The sequence below is a fragment of the Bubalus kerabau genome, chromosome 4 (genome assembly GCF_029407905.1).
Source record: "Bubalus kerabau isolate K-KA32 ecotype Philippines breed swamp buffalo chromosome 4, PCC_UOA_SB_1v2, whole genome shotgun sequence".
Taxonomy (NCBI): domain Eukaryota; kingdom Metazoa; phylum Chordata; class Mammalia; order Artiodactyla; family Bovidae; genus Bubalus; species Bubalus kerabau.
The window spans coordinates 108,960,117-108,982,587 of NC_073627.1; the positions used below are offsets into that span (position 1 = coordinate 108,960,117).

The window sequence follows — 22,471 nt, forward strand, 5'->3', positions numbered from 1 at the left end:
GTGACGTAACAGTACAGAATCCTGCTTGCCAATGCAAGGGCCACAGGTTCAATCCCTGGGTCAGGAAGATCCCCTGGAGGAGGGCATGGCAACCCATTCCAGGATTCTTGCCTAGAGAATCCCATGGATAGAGGAGCCAGGTGGGCTTTGGTCCTTGGGGTCGTAAAAGTCAGACACGACTTAGTGACTAAACAATGCCGACAATAGAGATACACAACTGCCAATTTTGAAAACTATATAATAAAATATTGTTAATACTAAAACCACATTAGACATAATGTTTCTTGAAGGGTCAGGGTCTGTTGTGAATTGGAGATATTTGGTAGGTTGGTCACATGGACCACAGCTTTGTCTAACTCAATGAAACTATGAGCCATGCCATGTAGGGCCACCCAAGACGGATGTTCTGGAGTGTTCTGACAAAATGTGGTCCACTGGAGATGGGAAAGGCAAACCACTTCAGTATTCTTGCCTTGAGAACCCCATGAACAGTGTGAAAAAGCAAAAAGATAGGACACTGAAAGATGAACTCCCCAAGACAGTAGGTGCCCAATATGCTACTGGAGAACAGTGGAGAAATAACTCCAGAAAGAATGAAGATCTTCATAACCTAGATAACCAACTGGTGTGATCACTCACCTAGAGCCAGACATCCTGGAATGTGAAGTCAAGTGGGCCCTAGAAAGCATCACTAAGAACAAAGCTAGTGGAGGTGATGGAATTCCAGCTGAGCTATTTCAAATTCTAAAAGATGATGCTGTGAAAGTGCTGCACTCAATATGCCAGCAAACTTGGAAAACTCAGCAGTGGCCACAGGACTGGAAAAGGTCAGTTTTCATCCCAATCCCAAGAAAGGCAATGCCAGAGAATGTTCAAACTACCACACAATTGCACTCATCTCACACGCTAGCAAAGTAATGCCCAAAATTCTCCAAGCCAGGCTTCAAACAGTATGTGAACCATGAACCTACAGGTGTTCAAGGTGGATTTAGAAAAGCCAGAGGAACCAGAGATCAAATCGCCAACATCCGTTGGATCATCAAAAAAGCAAGAGAGTTCCAAGAAAACATCTACTGCTGCTTTATTGACTACGTCAAAGCCTCTGTGTGGATCACAACAAATTGTGGAAAATTCTTCAAGAGATGGGAATACCAGACCACCTGACCTCCTGAGAAATCTGTATCCAAGTCAAGAAGCAACAGTTAGAACTGGACATGGAACAACAGACTGGTTCCAAATCGGGAAAGGTGTACGTCAAGGCTGTATATTGTCCCCCTGCTTATTTAACTTCTATGCAGAGTACATCATGTGAAATGCTGGGCTGGATGAAGCTGGAATCAAGATTGCCAGGAGAAATATCAATAACCTCAGATATGCAGATGACACCACCTTTACGGCAGAAAGTGAAGAAGGACTAAAGAGCCTCTTGATGAAAGTGAAAGAGGAGAGTGAAAAAGCTGCCTTGAAACTCAACATTCAGAAAACAAAAATCATGGCATCAGGTCCCATCACTTCATGGGAAATAGATGGGGAAACAATGGAAACAGTGACAGACTTTATTTTTTTTGTGCTCCAAAATTACTGCAGATGTTGACTGCAGCCATGAAATTAAAAGACACTTGCTCCTTGGAAGAAAAGCTATGACTAACCTAGATAGCGTATTAAAAAGCAGAGACATTACTTTGCCAACAAAGGTCCGTCTAGTCAAAGCTATGGTTTTTCAAGTAGTCAGGTATGGATGTGAGAGTTGGACTATAAAGAAAGCTGAAGCCAAAGAATTGATGCTTTTGAACTTTGGTGTTGGAGAAGACTCTTTTTGAAAGTCCCTTGGACTTTTTTCTCTTGCCTGGAGAATTCCATGGAGAGAGAGGCCTGGAGGGCTGCAGCCCATGGGGTCGCAAAGAGTCAGACACGAAGGAGCGACCAACGCGTTCCCTTTTTCTTCATGTCTAAAATCACCCAGCAGTGACTCAAGTCTTCTGGAGGGATAATTTTTCTGAACAACTGCTAAGTTTACTTTTTTAAAAAATATTCTCCCAAAGTCTTTATTGAATTTGTTATGATATTGCTTCTATTTTATGTTTTGGTTTTTTGGCCACAAGGCATGTGGGATCTTGGCTCCCTGATGAGGGATCAAACCCGAAACCCCCGCATTGGGAGGTGAAGGGGTAACCACTGGACCACCAGGGGAGTCCCCCTAAATTTACTTTTGGTTGAGTCCAGTAGCTTTGCCTGTGGGATATATGGAACTCTTGACAAACCCTGAAACCACAGCAAACTCTCAGAAACCAATTAGTAAATAAACTCCATTGTCATTTAAGAAAAAACCCTCTACCCTTGCTATTCACCCTTCACACTGAGATAGTAAATGATACTGTGGGAACAATGAAGCGTATCACTGAGAAGAACATCAGCAAAAGGCAAAATTGCCTCTTCCAAGACTCCTCTGCCCTCTGAGATTGGAATTTGGGGAGGATGCATTCGGAAATGATTTTTCCCCCAGTAATGACAACACTCAGTACCACATAAGAAATGAAATTGAAGCATTGATCTTATTCTTCAAATACAGGATAGCTTCAATATTAAAATTAACATATAAATTTAGCATCCATCTTATTTTCAACTCACTTCTGCTGAGTAAATGCACATATAAAGAATGAATCACTGAAACAGTATGCAATGAAATCAAGTTCATTTTTCAAATATGTCAGTTCAAATACAGTCAGTGCCTGTTTTCTGGGCACCCAACAAATGTTCCCAAGATGCCCCCCCCCATCACCTCCCACCAGCCCAGCCACAGGGCAACCTGGGGACCTTGGAAGATGAGTCCCTGAAGAACAGACCCCATAAATTACGACTGCACTGCACACCCTTGTCCTCTGGTCCTGTTCTTTTTATAAAGTTTCAATGTTCTTGGGCTCTTAGAAGCCGGCCAGCTAATGGTAAGAGCTGAGACCAGAAGTCCAGAATTACCGCTCCCCTGCCCTGGTACCTGCCGCCTTCTCAGGTTGCTCTCTATCTCAACCACGTTCATGCCCCTAGCTAACAAATGCCTTGCTTCTCAAGACGTTCGTGAAACTACTTTCATTTTTCCCATCATCAAGTGTGGAGATGATATAGATGTAATAAGAAATGCTTCTACATTTCATTGTGTATTTCCTGCAATCTAGCCCAGATGTGATAGCAACTTTAAACCAGGTTTGGGAATAAGCAGTTGATATTCATTTACAATGAACTTCTATTTCTACATATTGTTTCTGGAGATTCCACTGTGGAATTATGAAAGTATACCGCAAATTACTATATTAGTTTTTTTCCTGCAGTAGGACTGCCACATTTGTGAGTCTATTTCATTTACTGTAAATCTTATTCACTTCCTCACTGAAAAAAACTCAGTTAAGAGCAAAATCTCCTTTGAAAAATGTAATGTTTTATACTCAGATTATATTATCACCTATAATGTTAACCATGGACAGAAGAATAAAATCAAGTGAAACGTTGCTTCTTAAAAGTACAAAAAATAAATAAAAACAAGAAACAGAAAAAAAAAAAAGGCATTAGTATTTCACCACAGTGAGATATCACCTTATACCTGTTAGAATGGCTATTACCAAAAAGACAGGAGATAAGTGCTGGTGAGGATGTGGAGAAAAGGGAGCCCTCATGCACTTTCAAAAACCTAAAATAGAACTACGTTCAGTTCAGTCGCTCAGTCATGTCCGACTCTTTGTAAACCCAAGAACCACAGCACACCAGGCCTCCCTGTCCATCACCAACTCCCGGAGTCCACCCAAACCCACGTCCATCGAGTCAGTGATGCCATCCAGCCATCTCATCCTCTGTCGTCCCCTTCTCCTCCTGCCCTCAATCTTTCCCAGCATCAGGATCTTTTCAAATGAGTCAGCTCTTCGCATCAGATGGCCAAAGTATTGGAGTTTCAGCTTCAACATCAGTCCTTCCCATGAACATCCAGGACTGATCTCCTTTAGGATTGACTGGTTGGATCTCCTTGCAGTCCAACAGACTCTCAAGAGTCTTCTCCAACAAATTCCACTTCTGGGAATCTATCTGAGGGCAATGAAAACACTGTCTCAGAGGTAATCTGCACTCTATGTACCCAGCAGTATTATTCACAAGATATGGAAACAACCTGTCTCCACCCATGGATGAATTGATAAAAAAAAAAAATGGTACATCCTAAGTGAAATAAGCCAGTCACAAACAGACAAGTACTATATGATCTTACTTGTACATGGAATCTAAAAAAAGCCACTTATAGAAATAGGGGGCTCCCTAGGTCGCGCTAGTGATAAAGAATTCGTCTGCCAATGCAGGAGACTAGGGTTTGATTGATGAATTGGGAAGATCCCTTGGAGTAGGAAGTGGCACCCCACTCCAGTATTCTTGCCCAGAAAATTCCATGGACAGAGGAGAGTGGTGGGCTATACAGTCCACGGGGATGCAGTGTCAGATACGACTAAGAGAGTGAGCACACGCACACAAAAATGAGAGTAAGCTTGCAGTCGCCAGAGGCTGAGAGTGAGGGAAACAGGAGATGTCGATCTAAGTGTACAAACTTCCAATTATAAGATGAGTGCGTTCTGGGGATCTGATGTACGGCATGGCAATTACAGTAAACAATACTGTATTGTATACTTGAAGGTTGCTAAGGGAACAGATTTTAAATACTCTCACCACAAAAAAGGTAATTAAGTGATGGATGTGTTCACTGATCTTATTATGGTAATCATTTTGCAACAGATACATATGTCAAATCATCACACTGTACAACTTAAATGATGCTACATGCCCATTATACCTCAAAAAAGCTGGGGAAGGTTTATGAATATTTATTAGAACTCAAAGCTCCAGGGCAAAACCTATTTCTAGGTGGAATCATGGAACAACTTAAAAATTGGCAAAACTCCCCTTAGGGGAAAGGGTAGCATGTTTATGCTAATATCTGGTCCTTATTTCCAGAAACAGGCATTTCTGATCCCAAAGGTGCACTCAATCTAATCATTAACACTGACCCTGAAGTTAACTTGAACTATCTCTAGGGTATGAACTAAAGAAGACTGCATGCATGCACAGTGAAGTTTACTCTTGCGTAGGAAAGTAGGGAGGAGTGGAAGGGGGGTTTCGAAATCCCCACCATCAGAGTTCACATCCCTTAGCTCTTTTGCTATTACTCGACATAGGTCTAAGAAAGGAACCCAAGGATGTGATGCAGAGTGAGGTGGTTCTCAAATCCCAGTGAGTTTAAGAATTCCCTGGAGAGGATGGTAAAAATGCAGGAGCTCAGGCCACAGGGGTTGTGAACTCAGCAAGTGGAGCCCAGGAATCTAAACTAGAAATCAAGCACTGGGTGCCTGGACCACACTCTGAGACTAACTGCGCAGGACACCATGACAACTCACCCACCCTCACATCACAGCTGAACAAAGCATTTACCCTAAGACCAGCAGGTCCTCATTAGCAAGAGAGGCACTGTGGTTAATATGAGATAATTCTCTGTAAGCCTGGCCTGATTCAACCACAAGTGTACAGCCAAGTACCCAGATATTTCTTCTGTGTGATGATGGGATTTAACTAGCAGTTGAATGATGCTGTTTTTCACTTTTCATCCAGATGTTGATTTTCCTGTGAAGGATTAACTGAGCGCCCATGAGCAGAAGCAACCCACTCCAGTACTCTTGCCTGGAAAATCCCATGGACGGAGGAGCCTGGTAGGCTGCAGTCCATGGGGTCGCTAGGAGTCGGACACGACTGAGCAACTTCACTTTCACTTTTCACTTTCATGCATTGGAGAAGGAAATGGCAACCCACTCCAGTGTTCTTGCCTGGAGAATCCCAGGGACGGGGGAGCCTGGTGGGCTGACGTCTATGGGGTCGCACAGAGTCGGACACGACTGAAGCAACTTAGCAGCAGCAGCAGCAACATGAGCAGAAGAGTGTTCATTTCCCTTGATTCTACACGCCATCATGGCAGGATGGTCTCAGAGCTGAGCTGGAATCTAAAAGGTTTTGCCACTTTTACCAGAGGGGCCTTAGCTGTCAGAACTGCAGGAGAAGCAAAACTGAACACAGGAATCAGGGCATGGGATCTTTACTATCGATTTCCCCTCTGACTCCTGACTACACTTACCGCGCCAAAGTAAGCTATTTCTTGCTTCAGAAGATTATGCTGAGGATCAAACATACCTGTAGTAGCCCAGGAATGAGCTGCCTTATAGTTAATTCCATACTGCTGGCCATTGGAAAAAGAAGGCAAGGACTCTGATAAACTGTGGGCAAAATCAAACCGTCAGGATATGGTATCTTAAGCCAAGTTTTGTCAACCCAGGTCACTCAACCTGAAGATGTGACAGATTTTACAGTACTATCACCTCATATGGGATTTATGATCACTTACTTTGTTAGATAAATGTAGATAAACTTTTGAGATGAAGATACCTCTGAAAATCCAATTATGTTAGGTAGGCTCAGACATTAGCCCATCACTACCATATAAAATGTCCTGGACACGTTTTTAGAATCAGGGGTTATATTATTCTCCTCTCTATCCCTCACTTCCTTCATTTATGTAAATATTAGTATTTCAATATAACCTTAACCTAGAGGGGTGGGATAGGAAGGGGGGAGGGAGGCTCAAGAGGAAGGGGATATATATATACACACACACAAAACTGACTGGTGGTGTGTACAGCCTAAACCAACACAATTTTATAAGGCAATAATCCTTCAAATAAAAAAATAAATATAACCCTAACAACAAATCACACTTACTTCAAAACACCCTGGTACAAAATCATGTCAATTAAATACATATTAGTCCAACTAATATAAGGAGTTTTTCTCAATGATTTCTCATTCCCAACGTGCCCAACAGAAATAAAAACGAGATTGTAAGTATCTTTTTTTCTCCTGGGATCCATGCAAGGATGGTGAGCTGGTGACATTAGCTCCTGTTCCTCATTGAAGAAGCACCTCAGGCCAAGAGGATTTGCCCTTCTCCCTCCAAAACTGAAGATCTCTTCAAGACTTATTCTTGTGCAGGGAGCTCTCTCTCTCTGCACCCTTGTCACGTAGAGGCTTTCATTTATTTTCTTATTTTCTTTCCCTTCCACATTCACAAGTTTATTGTCTAACCTGGACAGTCTGCCTTTCCTCTCCAGCACTCTGAAGAAACAAAACAGTTAAGAAGTGGCTGGTGTGGGCACCACTGTATATTACTGTTTAAAAACCCACTTATAAAAGTACCTGACCAACTACAGCACCACCCAAATACTTTTTAAATGAAGGGGGAAAGTCCTGGTTTCCAACATTTTGTTGTGGCTATCTGCCAAACCGGAATGACATCTTCTCTGGTGAGAATGAGGGAATTCACTTTCACAATCCTGGCTGCAAATAGGAGTATATGCTATGCTATGCTATGCTAAGTTGCTTCAGTCGTGTCCAACTCTGTGCGACCCCATAGACAGCAGCCCACCAGGCTCCCCTGTCCCTGGGATTCTCCAGGCAAGAACACTGGAGTGGGTTGCCATTTCCTTCTCCAATGCATGAAAGTGAAAAGTGAAAGTGAAGTCGCTCAGTTGTGTCTGACTCCTAGCGACCCCATGGACTGCAGCCTTCCAGGCTCCTCCATCCATGGATTTTCCAGGCAAGAGTACTGGAGTGGAGTGCCATTGCCTTCTCCAAAATAGGAGTATAACCTGAACCTAATAGGAGTAACTGCTCTCCTTTATTGAGTACTTTCTCTATGTCAGCGACCATGCTAAGCACTTTGCTTACTTTCCACACTGTAGACTGTTTCATTTTTACTTTGTTTTTAATGAGATTCTCCATTATATAATCCTTGCTATCTTGGACTCATAGGCAGATAGATAACTTGGACAATAACATACAAAGAGCATCCTCTTTCACAGAGTAGGCACTCAGTAAGTATCTGCTGAAGAAACAAATGGATGGAGGAACTGAATTAACTCTTCTTGAACAATCAATTCTGTCTTTCTGAATGCAGCCTCAAAGCTTTGCCATTCGTATTTCTCAAGCAGCCTCACGTTTAACTGAAACCTTGATCCATGCACTAGTAAGTAGCTTTTTTATCAAGTTTCTATTTTTAGAGATCCTCTTTTATAGGCAGAAATGACATAAACCAAGATCATCTCCTTAGTTTATTTTTTTCTAGAATCCTTAGCATGCTACATTAACCTGACAAAGCTTAATCTTGTGTTCATTTCACAATATTATTTCATGCAGTTCACAGCTGTGATTGGGTTTACATTGACATTACACATGTTTTGATTCAGCCATGTGAAAAGAGTAATTCTTAATGGAGTCTGTCTCTGAAAACTGTCCAAGCTTAAATAAGCATGTGAGTAGTTCACTCTACTAAGTGCAGTCTCTCTTTAAAATGCAAGAAGGATTTTTAGCATAGGAATATGAGGCCCCTGTTTACAGTCCGTTTGCAACCAAACCACTTTAGGTTTCATTATTCTGAGCAATCCTCTTTTACAGAATTGCGTTCAAATACACTATGTTACTGAAGATTCCAGGTTGAGTCTAGGGGTGGGGCCGACCTTCAGCTTTATGTCCCCAAAGACATCTTCTACGGGCCCAGGCTTTCCCCAGACCATTCTTAGCATCAGACTCTCTTTTACAACCAACATTCAGCACTAAAGCCACAGAGCAGAGCTATTTGGCATTTTCCAGTGAAGTGCAAGAAATTAAATAAGTTATGTTTTTTATTGCTAAGGTCTAGAATCAAGCAGGGTCACTTTGTCATATGGCAGGAGAAGGTATACACAGGACGTGGCCTCTCTGCAAGGGGAGGGCGCAGGGTTCAAATGCACAGAAAATGTCACCTGGGCACCCCCATCGGGCGGCGCTTTAAGATGACGAGTTGAGTATTCGGGAGTCTGAGGAGTCAGACCTCTCGTCATAGTCGTCCTCGGTGTAAATGGACTGCTTTGACACCATGGGACACCCGTCATCGGGGATAGCGATCCGAGGGTCTTCGGGGGTGCGGGCGGGGAGGACGGGCGAGCTTCTGAAGACGCTGGTGGAGTTAGTGGGGAAAGGGCTGACGTACTGGGACCGCAGCTGGTACTGCTGCTGCAGCGTCATGGTGTTCCACAGGGTGACATCGTTGGGCAGAAACGGGCTCGACTGGCTTCTCGCCAGAGTATTCCTCAGCATCAGAGGGTACCGGGGCGGCTGCGGAAACGGGTGCTGCAGGGGCACGGCCAGGGGGTTGGGGACCACGTTGGTGGAGTCGGCAGAAAACCTCAGCGTGTCGGGGACTCTGAAGGCTGACCCCACAGACCACTTGGATGAGGAGAGGGGGTAGGAGCTCAAGGTGTGCTCGAAGAGGTGCCCGTTGGAGGGCAGCACCAGGCCCTCGGGCTCCCCAGCAGAAGTCCGGTCGGCGGCCGAGGAGGACGAGCGGCTGGAGAGCAGGACCTCCACAGCACTCACCAGGTCACCCCCGCAGCCCTTGAGGATCAACTCCAGCACCGCGGGCTTCTGGTGGGGGAATATCTTTTTCAACACTTCTAGGGGCGGTCTGTTGGCTTTCAAGCTGAAGGGCAGAGACACGGTCCCCGAGGGGCCCTCGATCAGGAGGTGGCTCTGCTCCCCGGGGTACTTGGGGCTGTCGGGCCGGCTCTCTGAGCTGGCCCCGTTCTTCTGGACCGCAAACCCCGCTTCGTCCACTGACACGATCTCGGGGCTCTCGGGTGTGAAGCAGCCCTTACTTTTGGCCACGTCTGGGGAGCTCCTCTGGTCCGTGTCTTTGTCGCTGAAAGTCTCAGCATTGTCAGCGGTGCTGCCGTCCCCAAGTCGTTCTTCTGTCAAATCTGAAAAGCAGAGAACAGCTGGTTGAATCCTCTCCTGGTGTGCAAAGAACACATGTGCTCAGGAGAGGGCCCCACCTGCCCTTTTTGCAAGGGAAACTGCTTCTCTGTGGGTTATAACATACTGCAAGCCAGAAAATTATCCAATCTATGTCATTAGCAAATGGCAAAAAACGAACAAACCCTGTAAAACAAAACCCTAGACATCAGAGTGATTTCTCAGAATGGGCTGTTCAGGAAAGCTTGCCTTCAACACAAAACAGTGCAGAAAGAACCACAACCACAGACGATGTGGCTATCTAGCAGTAACAGTCTAAATGCGGATCAGACTGGGGATAAACACTATCCAAGGATGAACAGATAAATGAGCTTGGGCTTGTTTTCTAGCTCCTCTTCTCCAAATGAGGGGTCTGGTGCCACCAAAGGACATCAACAGCTGCAACAGTTGGTGCACGATCCATACACCCAAGGGAAATTTTAATATTTTAAAACCATTTTCCCTAGGCAGATTCTGTGTTATATGTGAACTAGTCATCAGTACGTTTCATCAGGATACCATGTAGAATAACAAGTCAATATGATTGCCAGAGTGAAAGAAGCCTCCATACGTGGAAACCTCTCTTAAAAGGCCACTCAAGATCCCAGAAGACTTGGCTGCCTATAACCCGCACCAGAGGGCAAGCAACACCAGCTGTGAAACCTGGGTGTGGGACAGGCTGCAGACAGGGAGAAAGAGATGCCTGGAGAAGGCTTACGAAACTGGAGGAAGACCCACCAACAAAACAGTGCGTCCATAACTCCAGGACCTGGGGTGTAAGAAGCGTATAGGATGGACTTCAAGATACCTTCCTGAATTATATTTTTAAAAAAGAGAGAGAGAGAGAGAAACAAAGCTTCCCAAATAAACCAGAGCTTTGCTGTGAAGTAAACCAGTAAACCAGTTGTAAATCTAACACTTTGGTCTAAGACATCACTCACCCCCTGAAGAGTGTTAGTATTACTGTGCTAAAGAGGCAGAAAGGAAGACGTAAGCAAGACTGGTTTGGTTGCAGAAGTAGGTTCTAAGAGACCTTTATAATAAAGGAGCATATTCTTTATGAACAAGTTATATACAAGCGGATTTTTATCTTTCTTTAAACATGTACTGGCTGTGTCTACTCAGAGCCAACATAACTGATCTGAAGGTGGAAATTATTAATGACCCAGTTGTCAGGCTGTAAACAACCGGTTGGCCTGTGTTTTCCACTGCCCCTGCCTGAATAGCCTCATTGTCGCCTCCTCCCTGGACACACCTGATGATGTGTAGAGAGCCAGCTGGTGAAATTTCATCAAAGCAGCATCTAAAATCCATCTCCTCCTATTTGTTGTTGTTTATTTTAAAAGCCTTTAACAAAGACCCATTTGTGAGCTTTTTTCTAATATGGGATATACCTTAATTATAATTGAAAGAATAAACTTTGATTCTTTACAAACCAATAAATATGTTCTAAGCATAAATACTTCAAAAAAATATCCTTAAACTATATCGGTGAAACTTTTGACTGTAAGTCTGATACAAATTCATACCTATCCCAAATTTGCATTTAAACTGCTTCTTTTTCCAATACAAATATCAGCTGTCAGTGTGGGGACCATCTTCAGCCAACATGCATGAAGCCATTTTTGCTTTCTGTAACAATTCCAGGATATGCACAAGAGATCTTTTTGCAAGAGAAATATGACATATCCTCTTCGGCAGCATCCTAGGATTGGTGACCCAATTTTCATCTCCTGGGTTAATGTGGTAGCTGTCCTTGATCCCAATGAGAAAAACAGCAACAGAAAAGCTTCCACAGGCTCATACTGCAAGCAGGCAGACCTGTCTAAATTTCCTGACGCATGACCCTACACCTACCTGTCGGTGTTACTCTGTCATTAAACACTTGACAATGAGCAGACAGTGACAGTATGTTAACTCAGCACTGAACTCAATGCACAATTGGATCTTGGCCTCTGCTCACTGGAACTTAGGAAAACAAGTCAAATACTCTCCCGGGGGAAATATGGACATAAAGCAAGGCTTTAAACACTGTGATTCTCTAAACAGTTTTCTTATTTAACTTTCATTATCTATTATTATCAGCATCAAGTACTTTTATCACTGTACCCTGCAAGACATCGAGGGCAGAAAACATCAGCAGATATAAGACTGGCCCCTAACTTGTGGAATTTATTACCAAGTTAGGGAGATGAGATGTGTGTGTGGGGAGAAAGCAAACACAGCCAGGGAAAGACTGCTGAGTGGGAAATATGCACGCGCGGAACACAAATGTTCACAGCAGCATTATCCGCGAGAGACAAACGCTGGCATAAACCCAACATCCATCAATGATGGATGAACGGACAAACAAAATGTGGTCTATACATATAATCAAATATTATTCAGCCTCAACAACGAAATTCTCACATATGCTACAATGTGGATGAACCACGAATACATGCTAAGTAAAATAAGGCAGACACAAAAGGAAAACCAGTCTATGATACCATTTATATAACATACCTAGAACAGGCAAACTCATAGTGACAGAAAAGAAAAGAGTGTTGTCAGGGACTGGGGGAGGGAGTAACGGAGATGTATTGTCTAATAGGTATTGAGTTTCAGTAAGGGATGATGAAAAGTTCTGAAAATGGAAAGTGGTAAGGGCTGCACAGCATTATGAATGTGTTTAATGTCACTATATTGTATCCCTAAAATGGGTCAAAATAGTAAAATTTATGTTATGTGTATTTTACTACAATGAAAAAGTGAAAGAAATATGATATACAGCGTCACAGCAAGATAAGGGATGGTGAGATTGTTTTAAAGCAAGAAACAGCTGGCTCTTCTAGAAAAGAAAGGGTAACAACAAAATTTTTTTAAAGCTCTAATTTTGATATTTCGATATTTTCAAAAGCATACTTTCAAAAGCAGTTTGTGAACCTAACTTCCCATTTTAAAAGGTAACTTTTCCCCCATCCTGGATCAGTTGCAGACACTGAAGACATTTGGGGAAAATGTCTCTAGGTCTATCACCAAGTTCATTCTTCCACAGATTGCTTCAGACTACAGAACAAGTGGTTCAAAGGGCAAGTTTAGCCAAAGGAGAACTAAGGAATAATGTTCTGGCTAATTTGCCATATCTACCATTAAGAAAATGTAGTAGTTTTTTCAAGATGGTAAAGAATGTACTGTTCCAAACAACTGGATACTGGATGGCAGGATTGTAAATCAGACAATACAAAATTTTATTTTTGAACCTATCTTCCTGATCTGCAGAGCAGGCCACAGTAGAATCTTCTCTGGTTGGCAGCTTGTCCACCGGTCATGAACCACCGGGCTGCATAAAGTCTCTTCTGCCTTTTCTTGTGCCACCTTTCGTACCTGCCACTGTGACACCCCCAGTGCAGTAAGCTCTTGTGGTCACTTCTCAGAGAGTGATGTTGGATTGTACTGATTTGTCCACACTCTCTCTGCAGATTTCTGGGCTGATCAACCTCTCCTAGAGGTGTGCAGGCTATGGCCAAAAAGTGAGAAAATCTAACGTGATGTCACAGGAATCAGACTTACAAATTCAGAACATTCCAACCAACCAAGTTCAGCCCAGTTTACGCCATATCCAGTGGGAAGATAGAAGCTGTTGAAGGAAGCCGTGAGTGGAACATATCTATGCTGTCCACACACCCGAGCACCATGTAATGTCCTGCTAAGGGGTGCTGGATAAACAGAATCCCAGTCAACATCCAGGGATGCTGGGGTCTCAAAACTGGGCAAGGGAAGACGAGCCTCTCACCTTATACCAAGAATAACTCCTTACCCAGCAATAATGCCTACAGGGCAGAATATATGATCCCTGCAAGTTCATGGTGTCAAGTGCTGGTTGTATTGTTATACCTAAACTACAAGCATTGTAAATTATTCTGTCATAAATGCAGACTTTCACAAGTAATTACAGAGGGTGAATCTTGGGCCCAGTGATAAAGTGTAATTTAATAACAGGTGTTTCTTTATATCTCTAGATATTTTTTTTCCTAAATGAACTTTATAAAATGCTCCTGTTGGTTTAAAATACAAAGACTTTTTGAGATATAGAAATGTGAAACTGCCAAGTAGCAAAATGAAAAATGAAATGCTCTCCAAATGTTTTAACCTCTTTCTTCTTGAAACTGACACCCTAATTCCTAGAACATTAAAGAGTAAGAATATATTTCAATTGATAATATTTTTACTCCTAATATACAGGCACCAAAAACAGCTAGACTAAAAGCAGAAAGAAATCACTCGTCTGCTATTGCAAACCAGTTATTGAAAGTGATATAATTTGCTATTTCTAAAGCTAAACATCTAGACATTTAAAAACCTTCTAGATGTTCACACTTCAATTTCGTATTTTTCATGATGCAAAAACACTCACAGCTATCTCTGAAATAAACTCTTCACATGGGTAAAGATGTTTTTTGAAAGTAGATACTCAATTAAGAAGGAATTTTTTTTCTCTGGAAAACAGTGCTAGCAACTTCAAAAATATATCTGTGCCATAAGAAGCTACAAGACTTTAAGGACAGAAAATGAACACTCACACAAAAATGACTTCCAATCTAAAATTACACTTTGCAAATTTTAACTTTCTTTAGTGGATTTTTTTTTCATATGAAAATGCAACTTAAAAAAATCCCAAGTATTTATTTCAGAGATTTTGAGAAAGTCTACCACATATACGAAACAGACACTGTGCTCAAGACACAGAAAAATGAAAAACCCTCCTCACTGAGATGTAAGGGGTTTTAACCCATTCTATCCAATGATATTTAGAAAAACAAAATACAGCATCGATCCAGAATAAAAAACAAAAAAGCACGGCACAGGGAGTGTTGTTTGCCAGTGCAAAAGTCACTGGATTTCATTTTCTTCTGTTTGAAATCATGTCACGCATTTTGAAACATGGGTTTGTGACGTCCTCATCTGTTCACTTGAACTTTGAGGAACACGCCTCTAAATAACTGTTTACTGATGGCTTGTTCTCAAAGCACACAAATCTCACAACGATGGCAGGGAAGAAGTCCTGGCTGGATGGGGCTCTCAAAAAAGACCACTGCCCAATCAGAAGTCAAACAGGAGACACGCTTTTTACATTTTCTGTTACCCTCATCTTGCACTAGAAGTGCTGAACCATAAAAAACCCAATGGATAAAAAGCCTAGCATACAGCAGGGGATGAATGTCAGTCTAAAATCTTTTTCTTCCTGAAGTGGGGGAAAAACCTATGAAAAGTAAATAGTCATGCTTTTAAAAATCAATGACAACACTGACTTAATAACATGTGAAGAAATCAAGATGATTCCTAGGGACCAATACTTTGGCAGACATTGATATAGAAAGGACTGGACTTAAGGAAGGATGGTTTGCAACTGTGGACTTTGTAAACCCTGCAAAAACTTATTTCTGACCTCTTTCTGGACTCTGAAAGGAATATTTTTCAAGAAGCAGGAGGGAAATTATCTAAAAACATACAAGTATGTTTGGTACTTATAAAAATGCAGCTAGCTACTTATTCAGCTGTCTATTTAACAAGTTTTAAATCTTTGACCACGTGCCCTTGCACCGTGCTAGGTAAGATTATACAGAGATGATCAAAGCATTTACCTTGTGACGACTGAGAGGCTTACTCTTTACTAATGAACATTTTGCAAAATTTCCAAGTTACCTATGCAGTGAGTCGTATTTACATTGAAACACAGCAGGTAACCCAAAGGCCAGCAGCTGGGCAGACTGCTGTATTCATGGGAGGGAATGTTGTTGAAAACAGTCATATAATGGCTATGAGCAGAACATATACTGAACTAAAACAAGTAATAATTACAGAGTGGTAGGGCAGAACACTGATCTCAGCTTCATAAAATTTATGTCTGCCTAGTCATTGGCATCAAAAGAGATTAGAGATTTGTTAGAAAACCAATGATCTGAATGTTAAGTTTTCCATAATATTGTTATTCAGCAGTTGATTGTGTTGATTTTCTTATAGTTGTTTAACTGTATAATAAGATATAAAAAATTAAAAATAAAGCCTGCCTAGTTATGGTTCAGTTCCCCTCAGTTTCTTCACAGGACAGTGATTTGCAGGGCTCAAACAAGAGGGTGACTCCCTAAAGCCACATGGGACTCTTGGATGCTATGTGACATGATCCCAAGGTGATGGGCCTGCAATGGCCAGTGTTCCACTACTCAGGCCCCAACCTCTGCCAGGAAAGGCCATGCAAACCCCAATGCAAGGCCCAACCTGCCATCAGAGCCATATGACACAAGACATGGGGGTCCAGGACCTGAGTGACTAATGGCTGAGGGGCCACAACAGGTTCAAAAGCCAATCGAAGGAGAAAAGGAAGAGAGAAAGGGGAGGCAGGCAGGCAAGTAGGTTTTCACTGGACTTGGTGCAACATTTCCCAGAAAGGGGCTCTGAGTCCTCCAGGCACGTTGATTTATGAAGACTTACTCCCTTTCCCTCTGTAAAGCTGTTAGCTGAAAGTGCTGACTGGCTGCAGTGAAGAATTTCTCATCAATGCTCTTTGATTGTATTTTGCAAACAAAATGCCTGTTGCTTGGTAACATTTCACTTGAGCCTGACCTTCCCCGAAAGTTATTGCTATCAGATTCGATTTACACTGTCCTCTTGTGATTACTGTAATCTTTTAAACTCAGGAGTTCATCCATCAGGGAAAAGAAAAGTTGGTTGTGTAAGTCGAGAACAGGACTATCCGCCAGATTTATAACCCAGAGGGGCGTGCTGTGTTGGGGGAGAGGTTCTGTCCTGGGTGGCAGGGAAACGCTGGTTCTGAGATGTGGAAAACGCCCCTGCCCCCCACCGGGTTCCCTACGCCAGGTGCTCTGACCCATAAGATGGACACCAGCGCCTCTCTGAACCTCTGGGGGCAGTTTGGGCTCCCCCGGGAGAAAGGGGCTGGGAGACTAGCCAGAGCTACGCCCACCTCGAGGGGCGCCAGGAGGGCAATGGGGCTTGGTCTGCCTCCCAGGCTGGAGCTGCCAGATAAAATCGTCCACAGAATGCCCAGTGGAATCTGCACTTAGGAAAAACAACAAAGCATGTTTTAGAAGTTTGCCCTGTGCCATATTTGACGTCCTATTTGTGTGTGTGTGTATTTGTAGGCTTTTTGCTAAATCTGGCACTCGCCGAGCTGGGAGGCGGCAGGGAGGGAGTGGGTAGCCGGAGAGCAGAGAGGCTAAGCGAAGCTGAACGAGGAGGGCCAGGAGGGCAAGGCGGGCCGCTCACCGCAGAAGGAGCTGGGGAGCTGGGGAGCTGGGGAGCTGGGGAAGGAGGCAGCCTCGGCTGCAGTGCCACCCGACAGGGATCCGAGGGGAAGCGGTCCAGGGCAGCCGCAGGGGAGCCACAGGCACACAGCTGCCACCGCAAAACACGGCCGCCATGGCCTCTATGGGTCTCCCGACTGTCCCAGCTCCAACCCCAGGTCCCCGACCAGTCACCCGCACTGGCCAAGCTCAGCGCAAGGGCCGGGGACCCAAGGCAGCCACTGGCCAGGCGCAGGAGGGAAAGACCGGAGCTGACAGCTGCCCCAGAGCCGGCCACGGGTCAGGCTCGGAAGAGACCAGTCAGCCTCGCGTCTTCCTTTTCATTTGGTTGGTTTTTATTACTTAAAACTAAACCCCTCGCCCCAAATCAAAACGTCTAAAGTAATCAGACCCTGTTTTAAATTCTTAGGTACCCTTCAGGAAATACTTTGAGGTCTCCTACCACTTCTGTGCTTCAAGTCCCTGGTCGTTGAGCATTTCCCACCCTGGCCTGGACTAGCGCTCTGCCCACAACTCAGTATCGGTGCAGGTGTGTGTGTGTCTTTTTTTTTTTTTTAATTAAAAGTAAAATTTAAAATTAGGAAGCTGACAAGACAGGACCTAATCAAGCTGGAACTGAAAAGCCCAGAGTAAGCTTCAAGATGTGAGAAGTGCCGGCAAGGAGGTAAGATAAAATAAAGGCAGTTTTCCGAAATCTCCCAACTTCCCTCCCTACAGGTCTCTTGTTTCGCTTCTTTTCAGGAGAAATAAACAGGAAAGAAGATCCTACTTTCTTAATCCTGCTCTCTTATTCCTAATCAAATATGATGCTTTCAATTTCTTTACCTTCAAGAAATGTTAAAACTTGCTCACACATTTCTTTTGATGGCAGATGTAAACCTAGCGAGAGTCTATAGCCACAGACCTGTCCCCTCTCAACCCAAGGAGACCCAGGACACTCTTCAGGAAGAAGAGGAGGACGTGGGGGGAGGGAGCCACACGCAGGAATGTAACTTAAGCTTCCCACCTTGGTCATGACCCTTAACTTTCCTGAGCTCTGGAGCCCAGTCCAGAAAGGCAGGCTTGGCTGGTTGAAGCTGCTGACTCAGATACACTAAGAGCTGAGAGATGTTCAAGTTCCCAAGATATTTTCATGACGGGAAGGAGAAGGGGAGTGAGAAGGATGAAGAGGGAATGGGAGAGGAACGAACGAATCGACAGGGTAGTTTTAAAGAAGCTTAGACTAGAATTTGAGGTTCCATCAAAATCTACTAATTCCAGGGCAGTCATAGATGATACTCAAGCAGCAGGGGAAATGTACTCTCAAAAAAGAAAAAAAAAATGCTCTAATCCATTGCTAAAAGTAATAATCTGAGAATATGAAATTTCTCCTTAAAACCACTGCCACTTTTAAAAGGATGTTAAACATGATACACCATTAGATAATATAATTCCTGTTCCTTTAAAGAATCTGAAGCATAATTTGGGAACTAAATTTCTTCCAGCTACAAAGCTGAGTTTTGGTATTAATGTTGCTCGCTGCACAAGGTGTTTTTTCTCCAGCAGTTGCCCAACAAACATTCCCTTCTCCAGGGCACGTGCTTTTCTTAAGGATCTCTGGACAGGGGGAAAGATACCCTGTGTTTCTGCACCTGCATTTGCAGCCAATAAAAAAAGCCAATGTCTCCACAGCTATGTACTTCAACAAAAGCTCCATAATCCCACAGAAACAAATCTCTATAAATCACCAGCAGATATTCAGATTCCTAATGGTCTATGAGGACTTCCCTGGTAGCTCAGCAGTAAAAAATCCGCCTGCAGTGCAGGAAACATGGGTCAGATCCCTGGGTCGAGAACATCCCCTGGAGAAGGAAATGGCAACCCACTCCAGTATTCTTGCCTGGAAAATTCCATGGACAGAAGAGCCTGGCAGCCTACAGTCCATGGGATCACAAGAGTCAGACAGGACTTAGCGACTAAACCACCACCACCCACCAGTGGTCTGTGAACTTACTGTACACGTGGACCTACAATTCAAATAGTGCTTCACTTCCCTAAGTAGTGAGCTACTTGCCCAGGACCATATCTAACAGGCTTCTCAAATCTAACAGGCTTCTCAATATGCATGGTATGTTACATACAAATACATCCTAAGAACACCTGCAAAGAAATACGTACAGCAACCAGTAGTCCCATCCAAGCAGTTTTCCCTAATTTAAATCCCAAATGGGCTTTCTCCTTATAAAGCATTGTATAGAAGTGATCCACTTGTGTGCCTGCCTTCCTAATGGAAAACAACTATCTGGTCCTTTCCTGCCCTCTCTCATCATCATCAGATTGGTGACTGGCTTTTTTGTTGGTGTTAAATGGAATTACGGGAGCAAATCAATTGAAAGAAGAAAACAAAAGTTACATAAATAATATGCGCAAGGTACACAGCAGGACCAGCTGGAAACTGAGCTGCTGGTCCCTGACAGCTTAGTCCCCCAGAGCCATCACTCTGACCTCTTCTTGTGTCAAATCCTATTCTCCTTTGCAATTACTGGTTTTCAATTTGAAAGGCTCAGGCTATCCCAGAACGCTTGGTTCCCGTTGAAAGAGAGCGCACCAGGTGCAATCAGTCTCCCTCTCTTCCTTGCCCCAAGCTTGTATCATTGCTGCTGCTGCTCTGCCTTTCTGCCTCCCTCACTCCCCACCTCTCAGGGCTGTTTTTGGTCTCAGTGCTTTAGAAACGGTGAACTTTGGCTATCCCCGAGAACAGGTGTGAAGAGCACAGGATGTGAAGGGAACCAAACCCCTCTTGGACAGGGACCCCAGAACCCAATGCACTATTATGGGGGTGCTGCCTGCACTGTCACAAACGCTGCCCGAGTGGGGGGGAAATGGAGACAGAGGAACTGGAAATGGGAAGGCTCAGAAGAGTCACTGGCATAGATCAACTTTGAGAACAGAGACAAAACCCGCCTAGTTACCTGCCCTAATTTAAAAGAAAAAAACAAAAAGGTTCTTTCCCCTCCCCTCTGACTCCTCTGTGGCAAACCTATAAAACATGAAGAGATCACACTGACAAAAGAGAGTCACCAGGAAGTGAGTGGACATACTCAGGCAAAGGCTTAAATCCTACCTCAGATTAAACAGTCACAAAATCCACATTCAGCAAACTCACTTCTGTCCTTAAACACCTAGTTCTGCTCTTCACATAAGACGTTCTCAGAGGTTGGGTCTACAGAGCATAACTGAGGAACAGGGCAGCAGAACTGAGCCTGCCAGGCGGCCTACCAGCTTATCCCCCCAAAAAGTGGCATGTCCCAGCTCCACCCAGCAATCCAGTATTGCATTTTGGGCGGAGGGCAATTAGGGGTAGGCAGAAGCTCTACCATTAGTTCCCCCCACAGGAGGGCTTTGGTCCTTCAAGAGCCTTCCACCTCTGAGTCCCAGCATACCTCTCAACCCTCTCCCTGAGAAGATGGGGTTTCTTTCCTTTCCGCATCTGCCCCAGTGAAAGGGAAACACCAAACACCTGTCCACTGAATTCCAAGGGGTTAAAAACCAAAGGGGCATTTGGGCTGGGCTGGACAGTCGCAAGCTAGTAAGTCTCCAGGAGAAAAGGCTCCAGTGGGGTGTGCAAGGTTTTGGTGGCCTGAAGGAGGGAACCGGATAAAAAGGTGGGTAGGGGGATCTGCGCAGCTCCAGAACTCAGGGCAGACCCCTGCTCTTTAGAGCACAGCAGAGGAGGAGGGGGAGGAAGAGAGGAGAGGACCGGAGAAGGCCCAGGCCCACGGAGAACTGGAGAAAGGGCTCTCCAGGCGTGGCCTTCCTCACTGTAGGTCAGGTTTTGTCTTTCTTTAAAACCACAGACTGCAGAGGACTGCCTGTGAAATGGAGTTACAGGACCTGAACTCCTGCAAAAGGAGTTGGTTGGCTCTGGGTGCACCAGACTGAGTCCCCGCTAACAGTTTTGGGAGTCTCTCTGGTCCCTTTCTACTATTGCTTCTAAACAGGGCTTCCTTCAACAAACTGCAAAAGGCTGGAGACCACAGCAGACTACTATGAAGGTTTCAGGTTCGCTCCTGTTGCCGGGTGCCAAGAAAATCGCCCAGAGTAGGCCAAACCGTGGGCCTGGGCTCCTTCTCTGTCCTCCCGTCCCAACCTTCAGATGCGAGGCCTCTCAAGCCCACAGTCGGAAAGCCTGGCGGTGTGTGCGCCCGCGTGAATTTTAATCTGGTCCTGTTTCGACCTCTTTATCTACCCGTCCCCTTAAACTTAGAGAAGGCACTTGGCGAGCCCGAGGCGCCTTTCCCGAGGGCACCTGGGTTATACCTCCTACCTCTCCGGGTCCAGACTGAATGCCGCTTCTGCCAAGGGAATAAGGATCGGCTTAGCTGAAGTTGGGGGGAAAGATCGCGCCCAGCCCACTCCCGCCACACTCGCCTTCGGTCCTGCCGGCCAAAGCCTCCAGAGCTGCTTCCACGTGTTTCCGCCCATGCGCCAGCCCGGCCCGGCCCCGCCGCGGCCCTTACCTGGCTTGGCGAGTGGCGCCTGCAGCGCCCCGGGCTGGGGCTCGGCGGCCCAGCGCAGCGCGGCGGCCGCAGCCAACTCGGCCGCTGGGCGCGACGGCGGCTGAGACTGCTGCGAGGTCGGCGGCGGCTGCGGGGCGGCGGCGGCGTCTCCCGGCGGCGGGGGTCCCGGCAGGGCGCGCAGCGAGTCGGGGATGAGGCTCTCGAGGCTCTCGTTGGCCTGCTGCCTGCGCAGCGCCACCTGCGCCGCCATGACCCGCTGCCGCTCGATGATAAGGATGCACTTCTCGCAGGTGCAGTCTTTGAAGCGGCAGTAGCGCTTGTGGCCCTTGAGCCAGGACAGCACGCCGTGGTTGCGGCAGCGCGCGCACTTGGGCGTGCGCTGCAGGGGCGCCCGCGGCGGCTGCGACACCGGGCCGCCCATGTACAGGTAGGGGGAGCCGTAGCCGTTCATGCCCCGGGCTCCCGACAGAGCTGGCAAGCTGGCGGCGGGAGCCGATACTGGGCCACTGGACGGCGGGGCTGAGAGGCCCTCTCAAAAGCGGCCTCCGGGCGGCGCAGTCCTCGGAGTCTTCGGTGCCGCAGTCCAGGCGGCCTCGAGCGCTTCGGAGTGGCTGGAGGGGCCGCAGCCGTCTTTACGGCTCCCGGCGGGCGCTTCCCCAACCCCGAGTCGGCCGAGTCTCCGCCCGCCGCTCCTTTGGCCGGCACGTCCTCCCCGGCCGCGGCGCGGCGGCGGCTGCCGGGAGCCGGCGAGAGCTCTGGTTAAGGTCTGAGGCG

At 45.4% G+C, this 22,471-nt stretch overlaps 1 protein-coding gene across 1 annotated transcript; it reads right to left on the bottom strand.

Annotated features, from left to right (window-relative positions):
• Positions 1-8,181: 8,181 nt before the first annotated feature.
• Positions 8,182-22,148, bottom strand: DMRT3 (doublesex and mab-3 related transcription factor 3). The gene is made up of 2 exons (XM_055578230.1): positions 21,698-22,148; positions 8,182-9,860 (listed from the first exon to the last, which is right to left on the bottom strand). Exons 1-2 carry the CDS (start codon positions 22,146-22,148, stop codon positions 8,893-8,895), a joined length of 1,419 nt encoding a protein of 472 aa, XP_055434205.1. The 3' UTR covers positions 8,182-8,892.
• Between the last annotated feature and the right edge of the window lie 323 nt (positions 22,149-22,471).

Bases quoted from the DNA above. Each gene is read 5' to 3' on its own strand.
- DMRT3 (XM_055578230.1), bottom strand. From the start codon at position 22,148: ATGAACGGCTACGGCTCCCCCTACCTGTACATGGGCGGCCCGGTGTCG. The intron at 9,861-21,697 runs GTAAGGGCCGCG...TCTGCTTTTCAG, and splicing joins GGCGCCACTCGCCAAGCCAG to ATTTGACAGAAGAACGACTT.